The 19,412-nt window shown below is 40.9% G+C and overlaps 2 protein-coding genes across 3 annotated transcripts in view; one reads left to right on the plus strand and one right to left on the minus strand.

Moving 5' to 3' along the window:
• PTPRZ1 (protein tyrosine phosphatase, receptor type Z1) overlaps positions 1 to 6,982 on the plus strand; it is a 102,618-nt gene extending 95,636 nt beyond the window's left edge. Inside the window, exons 26-31 of the mRNA XM_026867995.1 lie at positions 220 to 293; positions 1,316 to 1,444; positions 2,929 to 3,075; positions 3,351 to 3,493; positions 4,126 to 4,261; positions 5,952 to 6,982. Of these exons, the coding sequence (XP_026723796.1) occupies positions 220 to 293; positions 1,316 to 1,444; positions 2,929 to 3,075; positions 3,351 to 3,493; positions 4,126 to 4,261; positions 5,952 to 6,092 (770 nt within the window). The 3' untranslated portion in view covers positions 6,093 to 6,982. The remainder of the gene's footprint in view (positions 1 to 219; positions 294 to 1,315; positions 1,445 to 2,928; positions 3,076 to 3,350; positions 3,494 to 4,125; positions 4,262 to 5,951) is intronic.
• Positions 6,983 to 14,609: 7,627 nt separating this feature from the next.
• AASS (aminoadipate-semialdehyde synthase) overlaps positions 14,610 to 19,412 on the minus strand; it is a 29,254-nt gene continuing 24,451 nt past the window's right edge. For both annotated transcript variants that reach the window (XM_026867026.1, XM_026867036.1), the window contains 3 exons: positions 19,165 to 19,253; positions 18,657 to 18,833; positions 14,610 to 17,123 (listed from right to left, as the gene is read on the minus strand). In XM_026867026.1, coding sequence (XP_026722827.1) covers positions 17,005 to 17,123; positions 18,657 to 18,833; positions 19,165 to 19,253 — 385 coding nt within the window. In that variant the 3' untranslated portion in view covers positions 14,610 to 17,004. The remainder of the gene's footprint in view (positions 17,124 to 18,656; positions 18,834 to 19,164; positions 19,254 to 19,412) is intronic.

Below are 19,412 nucleotides of genomic sequence, written 5' to 3' on the forward strand. Positions count from 1 at the left end.
TCAGAAAGAGCTGAAGACATCTGCATTGGTGTGGAGCAATGTTTTGTAAAGTACTTTTAGTGAAGAATTTGTCTAAGTACACGTACATAGGAAAACAAAAGAGACGGCTGGATAACACTTTATCCTATTTTAGTGTTATCTACTGTGAGATAAGTGAGATAATTGCTATAATATATGAGCCATTGCAACTGTACTAGTTCATGGTCTTTTTTTTTACAGTGGAAAGATCTAGAGTGGGTATCTCATCATTGTCTGGTGAAGGAACAGACTACATCAATGCTTCCTATATTATGGTAAGTCATTTAACTGGGATGCTGAAAAACAGTGTCCCATTGTATAGCTGTTTCTAGAGCTGCCATGTGTCCTCATTAGGGAGGCACAGTCCTGATTTTGAAAGTTCCTTTCTTCTATTATTCACTCTGCCTGAAAGAGCTACTTCCCCAGGAAGTATGATTACTGTTATTATTTTTAAAAGTTTGGTTAAGTGCATTGCATTTTGACAATCTGTAGAACCAGAAATTCCATCATAGTTTTAAAAACTAGCAAAGCCAAATGCCAGCTAAGGAAGAATCTTTGGAGATGAACTAAAAGCATTAAATAACAGTTTTTAACAACTCTACTGTGGTTTGCCTTCCAACCTGCTCATCTTACAAAGCTTTTGCAACTGGCATAGCCCAAGACACCATAGCTCATCAGCTTTCCATTATCTTTTCGTTCCCTGGGTTTTCTTGAAATTTTTTCCCCTCCATTAGCTGAGAGGGAGGAGTAAATGCTTCCTGGATATTCAGGAAAGAGCTGGGAAAGCTGCATCAAGTGCTGTGTATGCCTGATCCTTCATCAGATGTATTAGTGCAAAGGAACTCCCCTTTGTGGTAGGAAGTTGATTTGGGACAGCTGTACAAATTAAGAGACTGCTTGGGATTTCTGCAGATTTTTCAAGTATTCTTTTGTTTGTTTTGGGTTACCAGCTCCTGTAGAACTCTGGCTAATGTAGAACAATAAGCATGTGTGTATAAATTCATGTCTTTTCATTCTGAGTTGACTGTTCAAGTCTCCACTGACTTATTTTGTCTTCTTTTTTTTTTTTGATCAAATGTTTTAAAGTTTTAAAAATTATTTCAGTGTAATTGATTTTATTCTTTTCATCTGGAAAATACTGCAATGGAAGTTTTAGATCCTTCTAATATTTACAGGAAGCCAAAGGAAGCACAAGTCTGCAATCTATTTTCTAGGCTTCTGGCTCTGTCCACTAGAAGCTTCCTTTAAATAGTAATAGTTAGGCATCAATTCTGAGTCTGTTGATTTTGTTTTGCAGGGTTATTATCAAAGTAATGAATTCATTATTACCCAACATCCCTTACTACACACTATCAAGGATTTCTGGAGAATGATATGGGACCATAATGCCCAGCTAATAGTCATGCTTCCTGATAGCCAGAACATGGTAAGTTTTGTGGCTGATTGTTATGGGTTTATGTGTGGATTTTATTATATTACCATTTTGAAATATGCAGGACATCAGACCATATCTTGGATTTTGAAAACAAAACAAAAACGATTAAAAATTAGTAATACTGTATTGAGTGTAAAATCCCCAGATCATCTAGTGGAAATCTGGAGATCCTTCTCTGGGCAGATGGCAATTGTCATGAGAAAGTATTGAATCATTCCTGTATAATTTATAAAAAGAGAGAAATAGCAGAGGCAACCATTACACAAGGTTAGTTTTCACTCCAGGACTTTTACTTTAGTTGTAATATGGCTCCTTAAGCCATTATTAGATAAGGGGAAAAATATGAGGTTGTTTGTCTTGCTCATCTCCTAAAATTACAAGCAAATGTTTAGAAGAGATTTATCTGACTCTAAATGGCAAAGAAAGCTCACGTGTTCATCCTGCAGGTGTAATTTAATAACAAATTACTATGTTTTTCAGTTACTAGAAATGCAAGAATATCTGAGAGCTTTTAGGCTGTTACTTAGAGAAATCTTGAGGTGTGACAGGGCATCATGTTTGGTAATAAGTTTGGAGGAAAGCCATGCAGAGGCTTTGAAGAGTCTTTCATGATTGAAAAAACATGTACAACCAAGACAATATTTGGGTTTTTTCCTCTCATCAAATATTTTATGAATGTTACACTTCCTATAAAACAGATGGATTTTTGGGTTAGCCTTTGTATTAAGGGAGGCTGTTTTGCCAGGAGGTGCTGATTCATTATGATCCCAGTAAGAAAGGCACTCAGACTCAGTATCATTTGAAATGCTATTTATTAGAGCTAACACTATAAAGGAGAGGGTAGTATAAGTAATCTTACATCCCTTCAGATGCTGGGAACCCCAAGTTGTGCATCATTGAACATATCTCTGATCAAGGAACACCACGCCATGCAGCTCCTATCCATAGAAGGGTTACCCCCTGGTTTGGTCATTCAGGCTGTTACAGGATTTTCTTAAAAGAAAGCTCTGTTCATCATTTCTGTTGTCAGACAGGACAGATGTTCTCATGAGAACTTCTTGCTGCACTTTAGATAATTCCAAGGCTGTGCAGGTGGCATAGTCACTGGTACTGAGTAGGAGATGCCTGCAGGCTCCACCTGCAGTCAGCTGGCTGAGTTTATCCTGTGGCCATGGGCTCTGGGCAGCACAACACAGCCTGAAACCCAGGCTGAACGGATGGCACAGTGCAGCACAGCACATGTGGACTGTTATGTAGATCGTTATCTCCATGGGGTGAGGTGGTCTTCTGGTCAGGTTCACTACAGAGGTGTCTGAAAACCATCACTTGTGACATTTGTAATCCTACTCAAATTTTGGTTTGTCAATTTAATTTCAGCTGGCTGCATTGATTACGTATGAGGCACATTATTTATTATGTTGGATTAAGTTTTATTTTAAGTGCTGAACACTAATTACTTTTTTTTTTTCCTGGAGGCTGAAGATGAATTTGTATACTGGCCAAACAAAGATGAGCCTATAAACTGTGAGAGTTTCAAAGTTACTATGATTGCTGAAGAGCTCAAGTGTCTTTCTAATGAGGAGAAACTCATAATCCAAGACTTTATTCTAGAAGCTACACAGGTAACACTGTTGTAAGCCTGTAACTCAGAATTTGATTTGTTAAAGGTAATGCCTACATTTTGTTACATTTTCTGTGTTAAGTTAGTGGTAAAACACATGGGGAGAAAGTAGCCTCTATGGGTATTTTGGTGACATTGGGAATCGGATAGTCCAGCCTCCACAGTGGTAGGATTATGTATCTGGAAACTGAAGTTGGACTAAAACAGGGTGAAGGGTCAGAATAAAGATAGTCAATCTTTTACCAAATCGATTTATGCTTTTTCCCCCTCTTTTAGGATGACTATGTACTTGAAGTGAGGCATTTTCAGTGTCCAAAATGGCCAAATCCTGATAGTCCTATTAGTAAAACGTTTGAACTGATTAGCATCATCAAAGAGGAAACTTCCAACCGTGATGGACCCATGATTGTACATGATGAGTAAGAACTGAAGCTTTCAGTTTGTTTTGATGTTTTTCCATAGAAATATCCTTTCTTCTCATTTAGAGTGAAAGCTGCTGAAACAAGGCACAGAGTCTGCACCTAACAATAGTGCTGCTGCTTCTGTTTCAGCTGCAGCAAGAGAAATATTTTTATTTTATCACACTACAATGTTCTCTTTTCGATTCTATCATTTTGATACTTCAGATGATTGTCGAGTAGGGCACTGGGAAGGAAAATCAATCAGGACTTCATTGTCTGTTATTGAAAGAAGTAAGACTATTTAGATGAAGGCACCTTACTCCTCTCCAGCTGCTTAATAAAGACCAAAAATACTAAAATGTTGAAATACTGAAGGACCTGAGGCCTTCAGAATTTGGTTAGTAGAGGATTGTAGGGAAATAGCTCTAAGACTGGCTTGTAAAGACTCTTCAGAAGTTGTAGACCGGTGTTGTGGAGGTTGTGTTAAAGCACTGCTGGACAGGCCTCTTTCAGAAACTATAAAGATCACATGACAGAAATTTATCATTCGTTTTACCTGGGATTTTCTGTTTTCCCCAGCTATAGAAACTCACTCCAGTTTCTAGAGACTTTTTTTGTAATTATTTTTTTGTTTGTTTTACTTTACAAAGGCATGGAGGGGTGACAGCAGGCACTTTCTGTGCATTAACAACACTGATGCATCAACTGGAAAATGAGAATTCAGTGGACGTTTACCAGGTAGCGAAGATGATAAATTTGATGAGGCCTGGAGTCTTTACAGACATTGTAAGTAATAAGCAAAATGTCTGCATAGGCTTTTTCCTATGTATGGTATTATTAGCATGTTTTAGATCTCAGAGCAACATTGCTGAACCTTTGGGATCTTAGTTTCTTCATGAGTTGATCAAAACTGTCTTCTAGAGGTGCTGTAGTTGTCCTGCTTCTTATTCCAAAACAAAGTATTTCCCGTTAAAACCTGTTACGTGGTTATCAAGTGGTCATATTCAAAATGTGCAGAGCTGCCACCATCATCATAAAAACTGCACTATGTCATCCAAATGCAGATTTTATTTCAGCAAGAATAAATTTTTACTCCAAGTAGACCCTGAAGTGGTTACCCTAGTTTTCCATTTCAGGATGTACTTTAATCTTTCATGATCTGTTGAATGGTCACTTGACACCATTGTCACTGTGCTTACAGAAAGAAAAAAACATGAAAAGTATAACAAGTAAGAATTACTTACTAAGCATCATACAAATGAAAATTCATCACAGAAATTATAAACTACAAACCCTGCCCCTTTTGGTCATACCACTACTACAAATCTGACTGCTATAGAGCTACAGTGAGTATAATAAGGAGGACACCTTTAAGAGTGAAACATTAGGGTTACCATTATCACATTTTTGACAGCAGAAACAGGACATGACACAAGATTGGCAGATGTGTCTGCTCCTTGCCCTGCCCAGCTAGCCCAAACTGAGGAGCCTGGCAGACAGTAGAGTGAAAATGGGAACTCTTCTGACCTCAGCAGCACCATCAGCACCTTCACTCCCCTTGCCCCAGTAGCCTCCAGCAAATACCCGGGCCCTTTATCTCAGACTTCTAGTTTCCCATCCTCCTACTGCAGATTTTCAAATTTATTGCTCTTTCTATCCCATATCTCTTAGTCCAACCTAATAGCCTGGACCCCAAACTCCACTCTATTTAGTTTGTCTTACTGCTCCTCACTCCTTCCACCACAGAAATTCTTTATCCTCTTATATCCATCCTAGAACCCAAAATATTCCTCTGCCCTTTCAGACCATCCACTGTTACCTGGTGCAGCACAGCCTTCGCTGTGTCTGCTCGCCCTGCAGAGAGCATCCAGCTGTTTACTCCTTCCTAGCCACACTGCAGTCCAGCTGGCTTCTGGCACTCCTCACGTCCCACTGCTCACAAATGAGACCCTCCACTCCCTCTAGGCAGTGGCCTCCTCAGTGAATCTTTCCACAAAGTCTCATCTCTCTTCCTACCTCCCTTCCTGGCAGAATCTTCAAAAACATAAACAGTAACTGCAAGTACCACAAAGAAAAAAGAAAATAAAAAATCTGCCTGCATAGATTTCATAGGACACAAGATGAGAATGTATTCAAGGAGGAAAAAAGCCAACAAACAGTTGCCCTAATCCTGATCCCATTCAGTCAATGGGAATTTTGCAATTGACTTTAGCAAGGATGAGATTCAGCACATAATATTTCTTTTAAAATCGTTTTCTCCCCTACCTGTATTGCATTCCGTAGTGTTGTGATTTACACTGTGTGCAGGGGGAGCCATTAGTCAGAAGATTAATAAAGCTGCTAAGTAACAGGATAAATTGTGGAGCACGGTGCATTAACAGACTGACACATCAACTGTTAATTAATTTTGAGTAACAGGTAATCTAGTGTTATTACTTCTGACAACACACTGACTATATCCTCTTTTCTTCTCCAGGAACAGTATCAGTTTCTGTACAAAGCTGTTCTCAGCCTTGTGAGCACAAGGCAAGAAGAAAACCCTTCAGCATCTATGGACAGTAATGGCTCAGCTTTACCTGACGGAAATGCAGCTGAAAGTTTAGAATCTTTAGTTTAATTGACACATCAAATTAAACACATACACACCTACATCAACCAGTCACACCTGGAATTTAACTTTATTATTTTCAGTTTTATACTTTGTGGGAGGTGAGGAAATCTGTCCAGTCACTATATATATAATCAGATCCCAGCAGTTGCTCAAAGTCATTTCTGTTACATATGACTTTACTGTGGAACTTTTATCATTAACAATGTGTGCCTTTTCTTGAAAGATTTCTTGTAATACGTTGTTATGTCTGGACTAACTTGATTGACTTTTACAGTGTTTCTAAGAATTGAATTGTGGTATGTTTTTTCAGTATTAGTTTTTGATTTCTCTGGCTTTACTTTTAACTTAAAATTATCATATTTATAGATGTTAGGGGATTCTCAATTACAAAACATGTCGTGGGTTTAGTATTTGATTTATTTGCTGTATTTATAACACTTTACATTTGCTAGAAATATAACTTTTAATATAGTAGAATGTAAATAAAATACTGTTCTCCATAACATTCAACATTTTAAGACTACAATTAGACATTTAGAATAGTAATCTGATACTTACTGTAAATACTGCTACTTCTGTAGTGATCCATGGACCAAATTTATATTTATAATTGTAGATTTTTATATTTTACTACAGAGTCAGTTTTCTAGTTCTGTGTAATTGCCTTGTTAAAATTATGTAGTCCAGTATGTTTTTATTTTAACAGTTTTCTGATATATAATTGTGCATCTTAAGCAATTAACCTTCATATAGCTGCATGTGATTTTAACTTTTTGTGGGAAATAGAAATCATTTGTTTTGAAATGAGAAGTTTTTATGAGAATAACACCTGTACTTGGCATTGTTAAATTGTTTTTACCTATGGTATTGCAAAAATAAATATAAATATTTCAGTCTGTGCTTAGCGGTCTTCCATATATGGTGAACAGTCTTCCCTGACATGCAAGAGAGCTTTTACTTACAAGAATAAGGACTCAAGGCTGACCTGGAGACAGCTGCTCCTTCCATGGAATCTGTGAGTTCAGAAGACACTTCTGGAAACCTGTTTTGTTATTTCATCTCTACTCCACTTCCATTCGTACCCCTAGTGTCCACATTTGCTCCTTTTTGAGGCTTTCCTTGCCTGTGTCCCATTCTGGTCACCCACAGGCTAATGAGCTGTCCCAGGCTTCCAAACTGCTGTCATTGCCCCCTCACAAGACTTGTCCATGCTGACTTTGCTTCACATCATTTATTCAGCTGCTGAGCTCTTTGCTGCCTCCTGTGGCAAAGCAAAAGCCAAATTCTGGGAAGCAATAAAGCAAGTAATCTTCAAGAACAAACGCAAAATGTTTGAATTTGGCCACTCAGTTATTTTCTGCAACCTTCTGAACTGGCAAGAAAAGATACTGATTGTACTGCGCATTGCAGCACGGATGAGGATGGAGGAACCTGGAGCTGAATAGATCTTTGTTTTAAAATCATGCAGGCCGTGAGAGTAGCTGTTGTCTCACTTGGGTACATCTAGTTGCTACCTAGAAATATTGAGAGCAGAGATACTGTTCTGGACTAGAATGCCACAAAAGCTAATGGACACTATCTTAGATGAAAACTGAGGATTGGAGAAGATGGACCTGATGTGGGCTTGGAGATTTTAGTTAACCAGGTTCTAAGGCAAAGGTGTGTGAGGGAGTCTCAGTGTCAGCAGATAGATCTAGACTCCTTCAGCAGTGTGGGATTGAGGATAGGTGGAGCTGCAACAAAGCCAAATCAAATTTAGGTTTAAAGGAACCTAAACAATGGAAACTTCAAAAAATCCTCATCCTGTTGATACAGAAAATGAGAAGATGCTAGACCAGGAGACAGAATGGCACAGAATGACAGAATAGCTAGCAGTAAAGCAGACTTTTTCCTGCTCTTTTCCTCTTAAAACAAAACCAAAAAACAACATAAAAGAATCAAAACAATGTAATGTAGAGTTCCTTTTGTAAAACTGTGTTAATGTGTTTGAAATCTCTTTTACACTTGACCACTTCTATTGATAACAACAGCAGTGCAGTCCCAGAGGTTATGGAGTGGCTGAATCCATTTGGCTTGGAGCCCTGGGGGTTTCCCCTTCCCTGTCCACCAGAGCCAAATGCAGGATGATTCTCCTGTCTCAGCCCAATCCCCCTTGCTAGGTCTGGCTGGGGACCATGCAGGACTTGTGTTCCACACAGGGAGATACACACACATACATACGCACACTGAGACATGGATTTAAAGAGGGCAGGACAGAGGGCGGCGATCAGGCACAGGGCATGAACAAGCAAGGGTACTGCCCAGCAGCCCACGTACATGCATGCAGCCCCTTTTATCCCTCTTCTCTCCATTTTCCCTTGCTTATTCTTTCCCTATCCACCTTGATCTCTTTGTTTCTCTACCCTGGTCGCTCTGTCTCTTTGCAGATAAACAACCTAATTACCTTTCCTTCATGCGTCTTAGTTGAGTTACCGCCATACTGAAATGTAAAATCTCTGATGCTGCCACTTAGATCATCTCAGCCATACATGGTATTATCAACATGGTTACCTTGGTACTTCTGGCCTTGCAAGCTTTTCTTTCCAAAAGGTCTCCACCAGAGTTTGGCCTTCCCTCACATAACTCTCCATGAACTGTGGGTGAAGTGCAGCCAGACTTCATACCACTCATTCTAGCATCTGTCAGCTGCTCACTCTTGCTCTCTTCAGTAGTTTCCCCTCTCATGCCCAACAGTTTCTTGGGATCTGTGCAAGTAGCTCAGCATCAGGCCAGGCGTGCCGCCATGTGCCTGCAGATACTAGTACTTGCGACTTTACTTCAGAGACATAACTAGTTGAGTGCATAAGTCAGAAATGAGGCAACATACTTTCTGAGCAAAGATATCTTTATTCAGGTTTTGCACTTTTTTTTTTTTTTCCTGTGGTCCTTGTCATACCTGCATATTTGCTAATTCTGAAGTCCCAGAAGAATGGGACTGAGATACAGCTTCTAAATGCAAATGAATTTACAGTGTATCCCTAGCCAAATTAAACACCTTTGTAAAATCAGATCTAGACTTTATTTCTCATTATATTTGCCTTATTTTAGGGGTAATGAGAGGTACATACTGTTGAATTACACATAAACTTTCTTCACAACTTTCAGACACAAAGCTGGTGCACACAAAGGGGTGTAGTGATTACTCTTTGAGGAAGGGAAAATCTTCTTTTCCCAGGTAGCCTGGGCATTCCTTAATACATCGTATAAACCACTCAGGTTGACCAACACCCTCCACTTGCACATCTAGTCTAATATAATGCCCCTCTCTCATTCCAAAACCATAGACACAGCTTTTCCTTTCTTAATCTCTAGGGGTGCCTGTATGAGAGGTTAATTGTGATCTTACAGCCATGTGCAAACCGTATTCCATAATCTTCTTACCATACACTTCAGCTCTTCACCACATTAGCACCCAACAAGAGAAACTGTTAATACTCATGTGCTACTTCTCCAGCCTCTTCTTTAGAAAAACTGACTTGTAGCCTCATGTAACTTCATGCTTTTTATTTTGATATCTTCTATTAATGTATTTAGTTTCATATAGTTGCACATACACAGTCTTTTTTAGGCCAATTCATTCTATGATGTTTTTCAAGCCTCTGTGGACCAAAAGCAAAAATGGGATCCTCTTTTCTAAAAATCCCATCTTGATATAACTGTTCCTTTCAACCTAAATGTTTTGCAGACATTTTAAAATGATAATACAAGAAATCAGCTGTCATTCAAGGTTTCTTCCAGAGATGTTTGTAATCACATTCATCATCTTAGCATGCTGACAAGTTATTTAAAACATAAGTGCTTAGGATAATCTCTTTACTCACACATATTGGTTCTGATCTAGAAAAAAATAAGAATAATAAAAAAATATATAATCTTCAACCATGATGGATTACAGATTTTAATAAATGCGTGTCAGTTCCTTTCTCAGACAAAGGCCATATTCTAATTAATTTTTTTCTTGTAATCCAAGATACAGACTAAAAAGACATATAGCCTGCCTTTCAAACTGGGTCAAGTGTGGAAAAGATGTTATGTATCTCCTTCAAGAAACAGGATATAAATAAACAATGTCAGGTGTTTTATTTACAAAGCTCTAAGTCATGTGTGCCAAGGAAAACTTGATTAGTGAGCTTCTCCCTAAGAAATCATAGGTGAGTAGGGAGTTAAAAAAATGAAGTAATTTACTAACCAACAACTTTTTAGTGATTGTGGTGTTGTGATTTAATACCTGTGGAAAAGCTTTACAAAAGTCATCACTAAAAGATGAGTAGAAGTTATACAAACTCATAGCTATCAGTACAACAGTATATTAGTTAAAGACCTTAGTATGGACTTTGAAAATCAGTTGACTGAACTACTTAGCGATCTTTTATCACAATGCTTTACCTGGCATACTCCGTTGTGATATCCTAGGATAATGTCTGTTATTTCAGATAGGTTGAAATTTTCTATGGTAAATGTTTACTTCAAGATGAGTTTAACAAAGTTAAACTCATTTCTCTCTCTAACTGTTCTGAAGCATAAAGCAAAGCAGGGCTGGGGAGGAGAGGGGCCATGTTGTCTCATTGGGATTAAAAACAGGAATGGGGACCCAACTACTGCCATAAATCTGGGGCATCCTAGGTTACAGTCTTGGTTTTCACTGCTTCCCTGCATCAAGTATTTGGTCTGACCACCCATTTCAGTTTCACAGGTCTGTGTTTTGGTGGATTAGGGACTTTACTTTCAAAGGGACAGGAGGGAAAAGAAGTCTTTCAGGACATTTGGCCACATTTTCCCTGATTTCCCTCTGGTTCCAATTGCATTCTTTTCTTTTTAGAACTAACAAAGTAGAAAAAAAGCCAAACCTTCTGGCTTACTGACCTCATTCCCTTGTTTTAGCAGTCAGATGCTGTGACCCAGTAATTAGTCACAGTGTATTTGAGATGGTTGGATTTGCCTTGATAAATTCTGTTGGACACTCAAAGCTAAATTTCTTTTTTCTTCCCCTCCTCATTAGTTTTCCAGCCTTATCACAATCACTTTACCCCAGATTTTTTGCCCTTAAACATAAGCTTACGACCCTTGTCCAGCAGTCACACTTCCATGCTTCTGTGTTATCATTGCTTCACACACAATATAGCGAAGACAGGGTGGAGTGTGTTTGTGTTAGAATCAGGAGGAAGGCCAACAGGGCAGATGTTGTAGTAGGAGTCTACTATAGGCCACCCAACCAGGACAGAAGTGGATGAAATATTCTATAGACACTTAGGAGAAATATCATGATCACTCGCCCTTGTTCTTGTGGGTGACTTTAACTTCCCAGACATCTGCTGGAAATATAACACAGCAGTGTGGGACCAGTCCCGGAGATTCCTGGAATGTGTGGGAGATAACTTCCTGACACAGCTGGTGAGTGAACCGACCAGAGAAGGTGCCCTGCTGGATCTCCTCTTTGTGAACAGAGAAGGACTGGGGGATGATGTGGTGGTTGGAGGTTGACTAGGGCACAGCAATCATGAAATAATAGAGTTCTCTATTCTTAGAGAGGCCAGGAGAGGGGGCAGCAGAACTGCCATCCTGGACTTCCAAAGGGCTGACTGTCTTGTTTAGGCACCTGCTTGACAGGATCCCTTGGGAGATGGTCCTGAAGGGTATAGGGCTCCAAGAAGGCTGGGAACTCTTTAAGAAGAAAGTCTTAATGGCACAGAATCAGGCTGTCCCCGGTGCTGTAAGAGAAGCTGGCAGCAGAGAAGACCACCCTGGCTGAACAGGGAGCTTTGGCTGCAACTCAGGGAGAAAAGGAGAGTTTACGGCCTTTGGAAGAAGGGACTAGGGACTCACAGTGATTACAAAGATGCTGTGAGGCTATGCAAGGTGGAAATCAGGAGGGCTAAAACCCAGCTTGAAATTAGTTTGGCTTCACCACTCAAGGATAACAAGAAATGTTTCTGTAAGTATGTGAGCAGCAAAAGAAAGACCAGGGAGAGCCTCCATCCCCTGCTAGACGCAGGAGGAAACATGGTAACACGTGATGAGGAAAAGGCTGAGGTGCTTAATGCCTTCTTTGCCTCAGTCTTTAATAACAAGACCAGTTGTACTGAGGGAATCCAGCCTCCTCAGCCACAAGACAGAGCCTGGGAGAACAAGCCCCCCGCATTCCAGGAGGAGATAGTCAGTGACCTACTGCATAAGATAGACACACACAAGTCTATGGGACCAGATGGGATACACCTGAGGGTGCTGAAGGAGCTGGCTGGGTGCTCGCCAAGCCACTTTCCATCATTTACCAGCAGTCCTGGATGACTGGGGAGGTCCCAACAGATTGGAAATTGGCCAGTGAGATGCCCATATATAAGAAGGGTCGGAAGGATGATCCAGGAAATTTCAGGCCTGTCAGCTTGACTTTGGTGCCTGGGAAGCTGATGGAGCAGCTCATCCTGAGTACCATCATACAGCACATGTGGGACAACCAGATGCTCAGGCCCAGTCAGCATGGGTTTATGAAAGGCAGGTCCTGCCTGACAAACCTGATCTCCTTCTACGACAGGGTGACCTGCTTATTGGATGAGGGAAAAGCTGTGGATGTTGTTTACGTTGACTTCAGTAAGGCCTTTGACACCATTTTCAACAGCATTCTCCTGGCAAAAGTGGCTGCTCAAGGCTTGGCTGGGCACACGCTTTGCTGGGTAAAAAACTGTCTGGATGGCTGGGCCCACGCTTTGCTGGGTAAAAAACTGTCTGGATGGCTGGGCCCAAAGAGTTGTGGTGAACGGAGTTAAATCCGGTTGGCGGCCGGTCACGAGTGGTGTCCCCCAGGGCTCGGTTTTGGGGCCACTCCTGTTTAACATCTTTACTGATGATCTAGACGAGGGGATCGAGTGCACCCTCAGTCAGTTTGCAGATGACACCCAGTTGGGTGGGAGTGTTGATCTGCTCGAGGGTAGGGAGGCTCTGCAGAGAGACCTGGACAGGCTGGAGCCATGGGCTGAGGCCAACTGGGGGAGTTTCCATAAGGCCAAATGCCGGGGGCTGCCCTTGGGCCACAACAACCCCCAGCAGCGCTACAGGCTTGGGGAGGGTTGGCTGGAGAGCTGCCAGTCAGAGAGGGACCTGGGGGTGTTGATTGACAGCCGGCTGAACAGGAGCCAGCAGTGTGCCCAGGTGGCCAAGAAGGCCAATGGCATCCTGGCTTGTGTCAGCAATAGCGTGGCCAGCAGGGACAGGGAAGGGATCTCACCCCTGGACTCGGCCCTGGTGAGGCCGCCCCTCGATTCCTGTGTTCAGTTTTGGGCCCCTCACTACAAAAAGGACATTGAATGACTCGAGCGTGTCCAGAGAAGGGCAACAGAGCTGGTGCAGGGTCTGGAGCACAGGTCGTACGGGGAGCGGCTGAGGGAACTGGGGGTGTTTAGTCTGGAGAAGAGGAGGCTGAGGGGAGACCTCATCGCCCTCTACAGCTACCTGAAAGGAGGGTGCAGAGAGCTGGGTATGAGCCTCTTTAACCAAGTAACAAGCAATAGGACAAGAGGGAATGGCCTCAAGTTGCACCAGGGAAGGTTTAGACTGGGTATTGTAAAGTATTTCTTTCCAGAATGAGTTGTTAGGTGTTGGAATGGGCTGCCCAGGGCAGTGTTGGAGTCCCCATCCCTGGAGGTGTTTAAGAGTCGGGTTGACATAGCGCTGAGGGATATGGTGTAGTTGAGAATGGTCAGTGTTAGGTTAATGGCTGGACTGGATGATCTTCAACGTCTTTTTCAACCTTGATGATTCTGTGATTCTGTGCTCCAGCCCCTGGAAAGGGATGTAATTCTCACATACAGGAATATCCAAGGCAGAGAAAGTGTGAAACACTGAGGCAAGGAAGGGAGTCCAAATGTTAAAGGGCCTCAAGCACCTTCAAAGAACCTGGGACTTCATCTGTCATGGAGAGCTGGCACTAGAATAAATTCGAAAATTAAAAACTGAGACACACAGTAATAAACAATCTGTTCCTTGGAGCCTGAAGTGAACAAACAGCTTAAGAGCCTTTCAGCCAGGACGTGACAGCAGAAACTAAACCATGTATTCAGCTGAGCACAACCCTCCAGCTGAGTTAGGCAGTGAGACACCAAGCTTTCATTTCTTCCTGGGGCACTGGGAGACATTACACGCTTACTGTTCTATAGCTCTATAGCAAGGATAAGTAGTTGCCTTTGTGCCCAAGCACAAAACATGTGCTAAAAAAAAATTGCATCTCTTAAGATTATCGCTGAGATGATGTCTAGGTGCAGATATATATATATATATATATATATTTATATATATGGGTGTTAGATAAGGATGATTAAACAATCCTTGAAGAGTCTTCTCTTGCAAGTCTAGCAAGAAGTATAGAAAGGTATTTCATGTACATATGGAAGTCCATACATAGACACCCTTTCAGTATAACCATCTGTAAAAAAACAAATCCCATTCATATACATCTCATTAGATTGTAAAGATGACATGACAATGAAACACAGGTTTTCAGATTTATTTTTCAATCAACCTTGTGTATAAGATAGTTATTTTTCCAGTAATATGCAAAGAGAACTCAAAAGTCTAATCTTCATACAAAAGCTGAGCAATAAATTCATTTAAGTCTAAACTTAGAAAACAAAAGGCAGCATTGCACTGGGAAACAGAAATATATTCTGATAAAAAATTTCAAAAATAGTAGCAGTGTTTCTTGAAGAAAACACTGTAGTGCTCACTCTTTTTATGCTCCAAAAGAGATTCCATACTGTTTAAAAATTACAATATTCTTTGCATACTGCATTCTTAGTCAGAAAAGCAAGCAAGGTGCATGCGTACATACAGAATCACAACTCCCTGGTTGTGGGGTAAAGAAGGGAACAGAGAATTCTCAAGTGAAATTCTGGTCTCACCAAGCACTGGCCTAGAAGGGACCAGCAGATACAAGTCTAATTTTAACCCTTAGTTGTAGGCCTTTAATCTACCGGGGGAAGGAGAAAACAGCAGAGAGCAGAATATTCACTGCAGGCTCCATCCTTACTCCAGCTGCGTGTACCAGCCATACAACAGATCAACATCCTGTAAGGTCAGTGGGAAGCAAAGCAACTTAGTGGAGCCAGGGTTTCATCCGATACATGCATGGGACTGTAAGAGAATCCATATTTGGCAGTACAAAAGCATTCAGTGGTTCAGTATAAAAAGCCCTTCTCTGACAATAACACTCTGCGCTTCATTCTTTCTTTTCCCTTTGGCTCCTTTCACCCTCCTCTTTGTTGCAGTTGTTACTTCATTACATATGCATACAGAAAATCCAAATCCTGAGTAGCAAGACTTGAAGATCAAAACTTCAGCTATTATTATGGCTGCTTTTCCTACCAGGCAGAGAAACAGCTGGAATTCCAGCCACTCGGGACTGTGATAATAGCACTACACTCCTCAGGAGATAAAGGGCTGTGCGTTTATCAGCAAAGTGCATTTGTGAGCAAATCTGAAAGCAGACAGTTTCCAGCATCAGTATTCAGCTTTAGAAAAGGGGAGCTCTAGGTAGTTGCACAGGTACCAGCGTAAATGGTATTTGCCCACACATTACACCTCACAGACCTAACTGGTGAAGTCTAAGCCATGTTTGCATTGCAAGGTGATGCAGAAATCTCTGAACAAAAGCCACAGATGCAGCCCTGAACTGGAAGGAGGCAATTGCTGTTTTGTCAGAGCCTGCACTCAGGCTAAAGTTCAATTCTGGGCTGATGCAGTGAAACTGCTACTAGAGCCGGACTGGCACATCTGTGCAGCACAGCACTTAGCATCAAATGAGCTGGTACACTGGCAAACTCTCGTCTAAAGTGGCACTGTACTAAGTAGTACAGATAGGCTCCCAAATGAACGCTTCAAAAGTATGATAGCAAAAGGACAGAAGCTAACTCAGAAAGTAGTGATTTAAACATCTAAACCTACTGCATTTCAAAGCTGGTTATACTACACAGCCTATTCCCTTTGTAACAGTACTTAACCTAGACAGGCACACGGTGTAAGTGGAAAGAGTAAACGTGTCATTTGGAGCTGCTTCTAAGCACATTAAATGTGTTGTATTTCAGAACATCCTCCCTACCTGCAGAGATAAATGCTCATGTGCTCTCTTCAAAACACAAGGCAACATGTAACAGCAGATATTTCAACATATTGCCACCAGTTTCCATAAGAATAAGAATTTCAGTAAGAAAGCATATGGGGGGGAGGCTTCCTTTAAACTTCCTCCCTCCACCAATTAAGTTTACATTCCTAAGAGAAGGATTTAAAAAAATATTAAGATCTAGATTTCAAATACTTAACAGCCAAACATTTTCAAGACTTAACAGGATCTTATTTGCTAGTAGTGCAGAATTTCTCAGCTATTTCTTGCATATTGTTATTGTGAAAGCATTTAAAAATACTGTTAAAAGGGACAACAAGACTTAATTACCACTTTCATGTCTGTTATTCTGATAAATTGGGTTTACCACATGATCAAGCTTAATCAATGGAACTCATTAACCAGACTTTTCCATCACAAAAGAATTCACTAATAGATTTTTTTCTTCCGTTTACAGTTGCCTCAATAACCCTATACACTTAGAAGATAAACTCTATTATAATCAAAAAAATAAAACCCAACACCCTCCCAAGATATTTTAGGAAAGATCTGATTGATGATGAAACATGTAGAATGATAGCATAGCAGTTTTAAGAGGAAAATACCACAGTTCATGCATCTGGGTATCTACAGTTTCTGCATCAAAGTCAGGTGACCAGTTTTATGGAGGGCATCATTTGTGTGGGAAACAGCAGGTCCAAACTGAGATTCTTAAAGTGGGGGCAGGGGGAGAAACCAACCAAAGCCAAACCCGATTCAATCCACTGCTTCCAGTTACTGTTTGATAACACTGTGTGTACTGTACACAATGCCTTCTGCCCGAACACGTTCAAGTATGGGTCCATAAACATTCTTCGTCAATGGTATAACCATGCCTTTGGCATCTATTTCACCTGAAATAAAGATGAAGGGGGAAAAGTGTTAAGTGCTCTCCTGAGTTTACTCAGCAAGGCTTTGGTAACAACGGGGCTGCAGGGCGGCCTCTGTGGGCAGAGGCCGGGACTGCCCGGTGCCGGACACGGCCGGTTCCAGCCGGCTCCGACTGACCCACCGCAGGGCACGGTTCAGCCCCTTGGCCACAGATGGGGCACCTATGGGAAATTTACTTAAGAAAGGCCAAAAACACGGCACAGCATCAAAGACTGAGGAAAAAACTGTGAGAAACATCCCTGCGACACCAACAGAAAAGGAGGCAGGGAGAAGGTGCTCCAGGCACTGGAGCAGACTCCCCTGGGGCCTGTGGTGAAGACCACGCTGGAGCAGGTGAAAAGCATGAGAAGGAAGGAGAAGCAGAGAGGAGCTCTTATGGACTGAGCACAGGCCCCCATTCCCCATTCCCCTGTGCCACCTGGGCAGAGGGAAGAGGCTGAGGAGTCAGGAATGGAGAAGTGAACTTGAGCCTGGGAAAAAAGGGGGGGGTGAGGTGTTTTAATTTGCCTTTTTAATTTTTGCCTATTTTAATTGGCAATAAATTAAATTAATTTATCCCCAAGTTGAGCCCGTTTTGCCGTGATGGTAACTAGTAAGTGATGTCCCTGTCTTCATCAATAAACTCATAAGCTTTTTCATCTTGTTTTCTTCCCCTGTCGAAGAGGAGGAAGAGTGAGAGAGCAGCTGGGTGGATGTCTGGCAAGCAGCCAAGGTCATCTCACCACAAATGCAAATATAAATTTGCAATTATATAAATTTTAAATTTCTATATTTTTACATATCTATATGCAGATTTATCAAGCCTGGCATTATGTTCTTACACAGCATCAGTACTGTATCAAAGAATAAGGAAAAAGAAGTTTGAAACACAAAGTAGCGTATACAGCTTAATTTGTGGAGCTCTGAAACTGCAGTTCAGTGAAAATCATCTAAACTTCACAAGTTTGGATTGCTGTTTTTCTTAAATAACAACAAACAACCACATAATTTTTGCTCATTTCAGTTAGCCAGGACAAGAATGAAGTTCTAAAGATTAAGAGCAAGCAAGGGGAAAATCACACTATTTTCTTAAACATGGTGATGACTAGAGTCTGCCTGCTTATATATACCCAACATGTATCAGGCAATATGCCTCAGGTCTCAAATTCCATCAATCCAGAAAGCACCAGTGAAAGTCCCTAGTTTGTTCAGCACAGGTATAGATTAGCATGCCTCACTGTGACAATCAAGTGTAATTTACCATGCTAAAGTCTCCTCTACACAAGTGAAACATTTAAGATGTTAAATGACTAAAAATCTCTATAGTAGTAAACTGAAACATCCAAACGTGAAGACTAAAAATTTCTGTAAAGAAGACAGGAAAAGTTTGATAAATTAAAAAACAAAACAAAACAAAACAAAAACACACACTTCAGAAACAGTATACATCTGCTTTTTACAGGCAGGAAGATACAGAGGACTGAAATACTGTTACCGAAGTTTGAACAGTCACTTACCATCTAGAACCATCTTGGCAGCAATAGCCGTGGGGTATCCTACTGTTTTAGCCATCGCAGAATATCCTTTGTTATCACCATAGACAACCAGATCGATAAATTTGTTTTCCAAATGACCAGAAGGATGCCTGAGACCGATTTCATTTCTCATAACAATCATATCTCTCTCTCCAGCACCTAACAGAAAAGCACACAAACTATTCATTACTTCTATTTTAGTCATATCAAGATAAGGTTCCTGATTAGAAAGGTAATATGCATACACAGCATGTATACCAGGGAAGTTACTTAAAATAGAGACTATTAAGGAGGACAGAATATAGGATGAAACTAAAAATGTAACAGGGAAAGAAAAGGATAAAATTGGGGGAGTAGAGGACATCACAAGACATTAAAAAACCTAACATGAAGGTTTACTAATGAAGGTGAACAAACCAATCCAGTTAAGGCTCAAAGCCTTAAAAAGAATTAAAAATTAATTAAATTCTTAAAAGAATTTCTCACATACCAAAGGGCAGCTTCATCTCCATGTGCTTTGCAAGAGCCCCCACAATGGAATCTGCTGCTGGAACTGGTTCATCTCCCAATAAACCCAGCCTGCCAGAAGAAATGAGAGTTTTATATCATTGCCTATTGACAGCTTAGTCACAGTTTTGTAATTTCCAGCTTTTTCAGCATACCAGTTTAACAGTCTCGACATAGACAAAAATGGCTAGAATTGCAACACACACACTCCCTTTTTTTTTTTTTTAACTC

The sequence above is a fragment of the Athene cunicularia genome (genome assembly GCF_003259725.1).
Source record: "Athene cunicularia isolate RWA chromosome 1 unlocalized genomic scaffold, athCun1 chr1_part2, whole genome shotgun sequence".
Classification (NCBI taxonomy): Eukaryota; Metazoa; Chordata; class Aves; order Strigiformes; family Strigidae; genus Athene; species Athene cunicularia.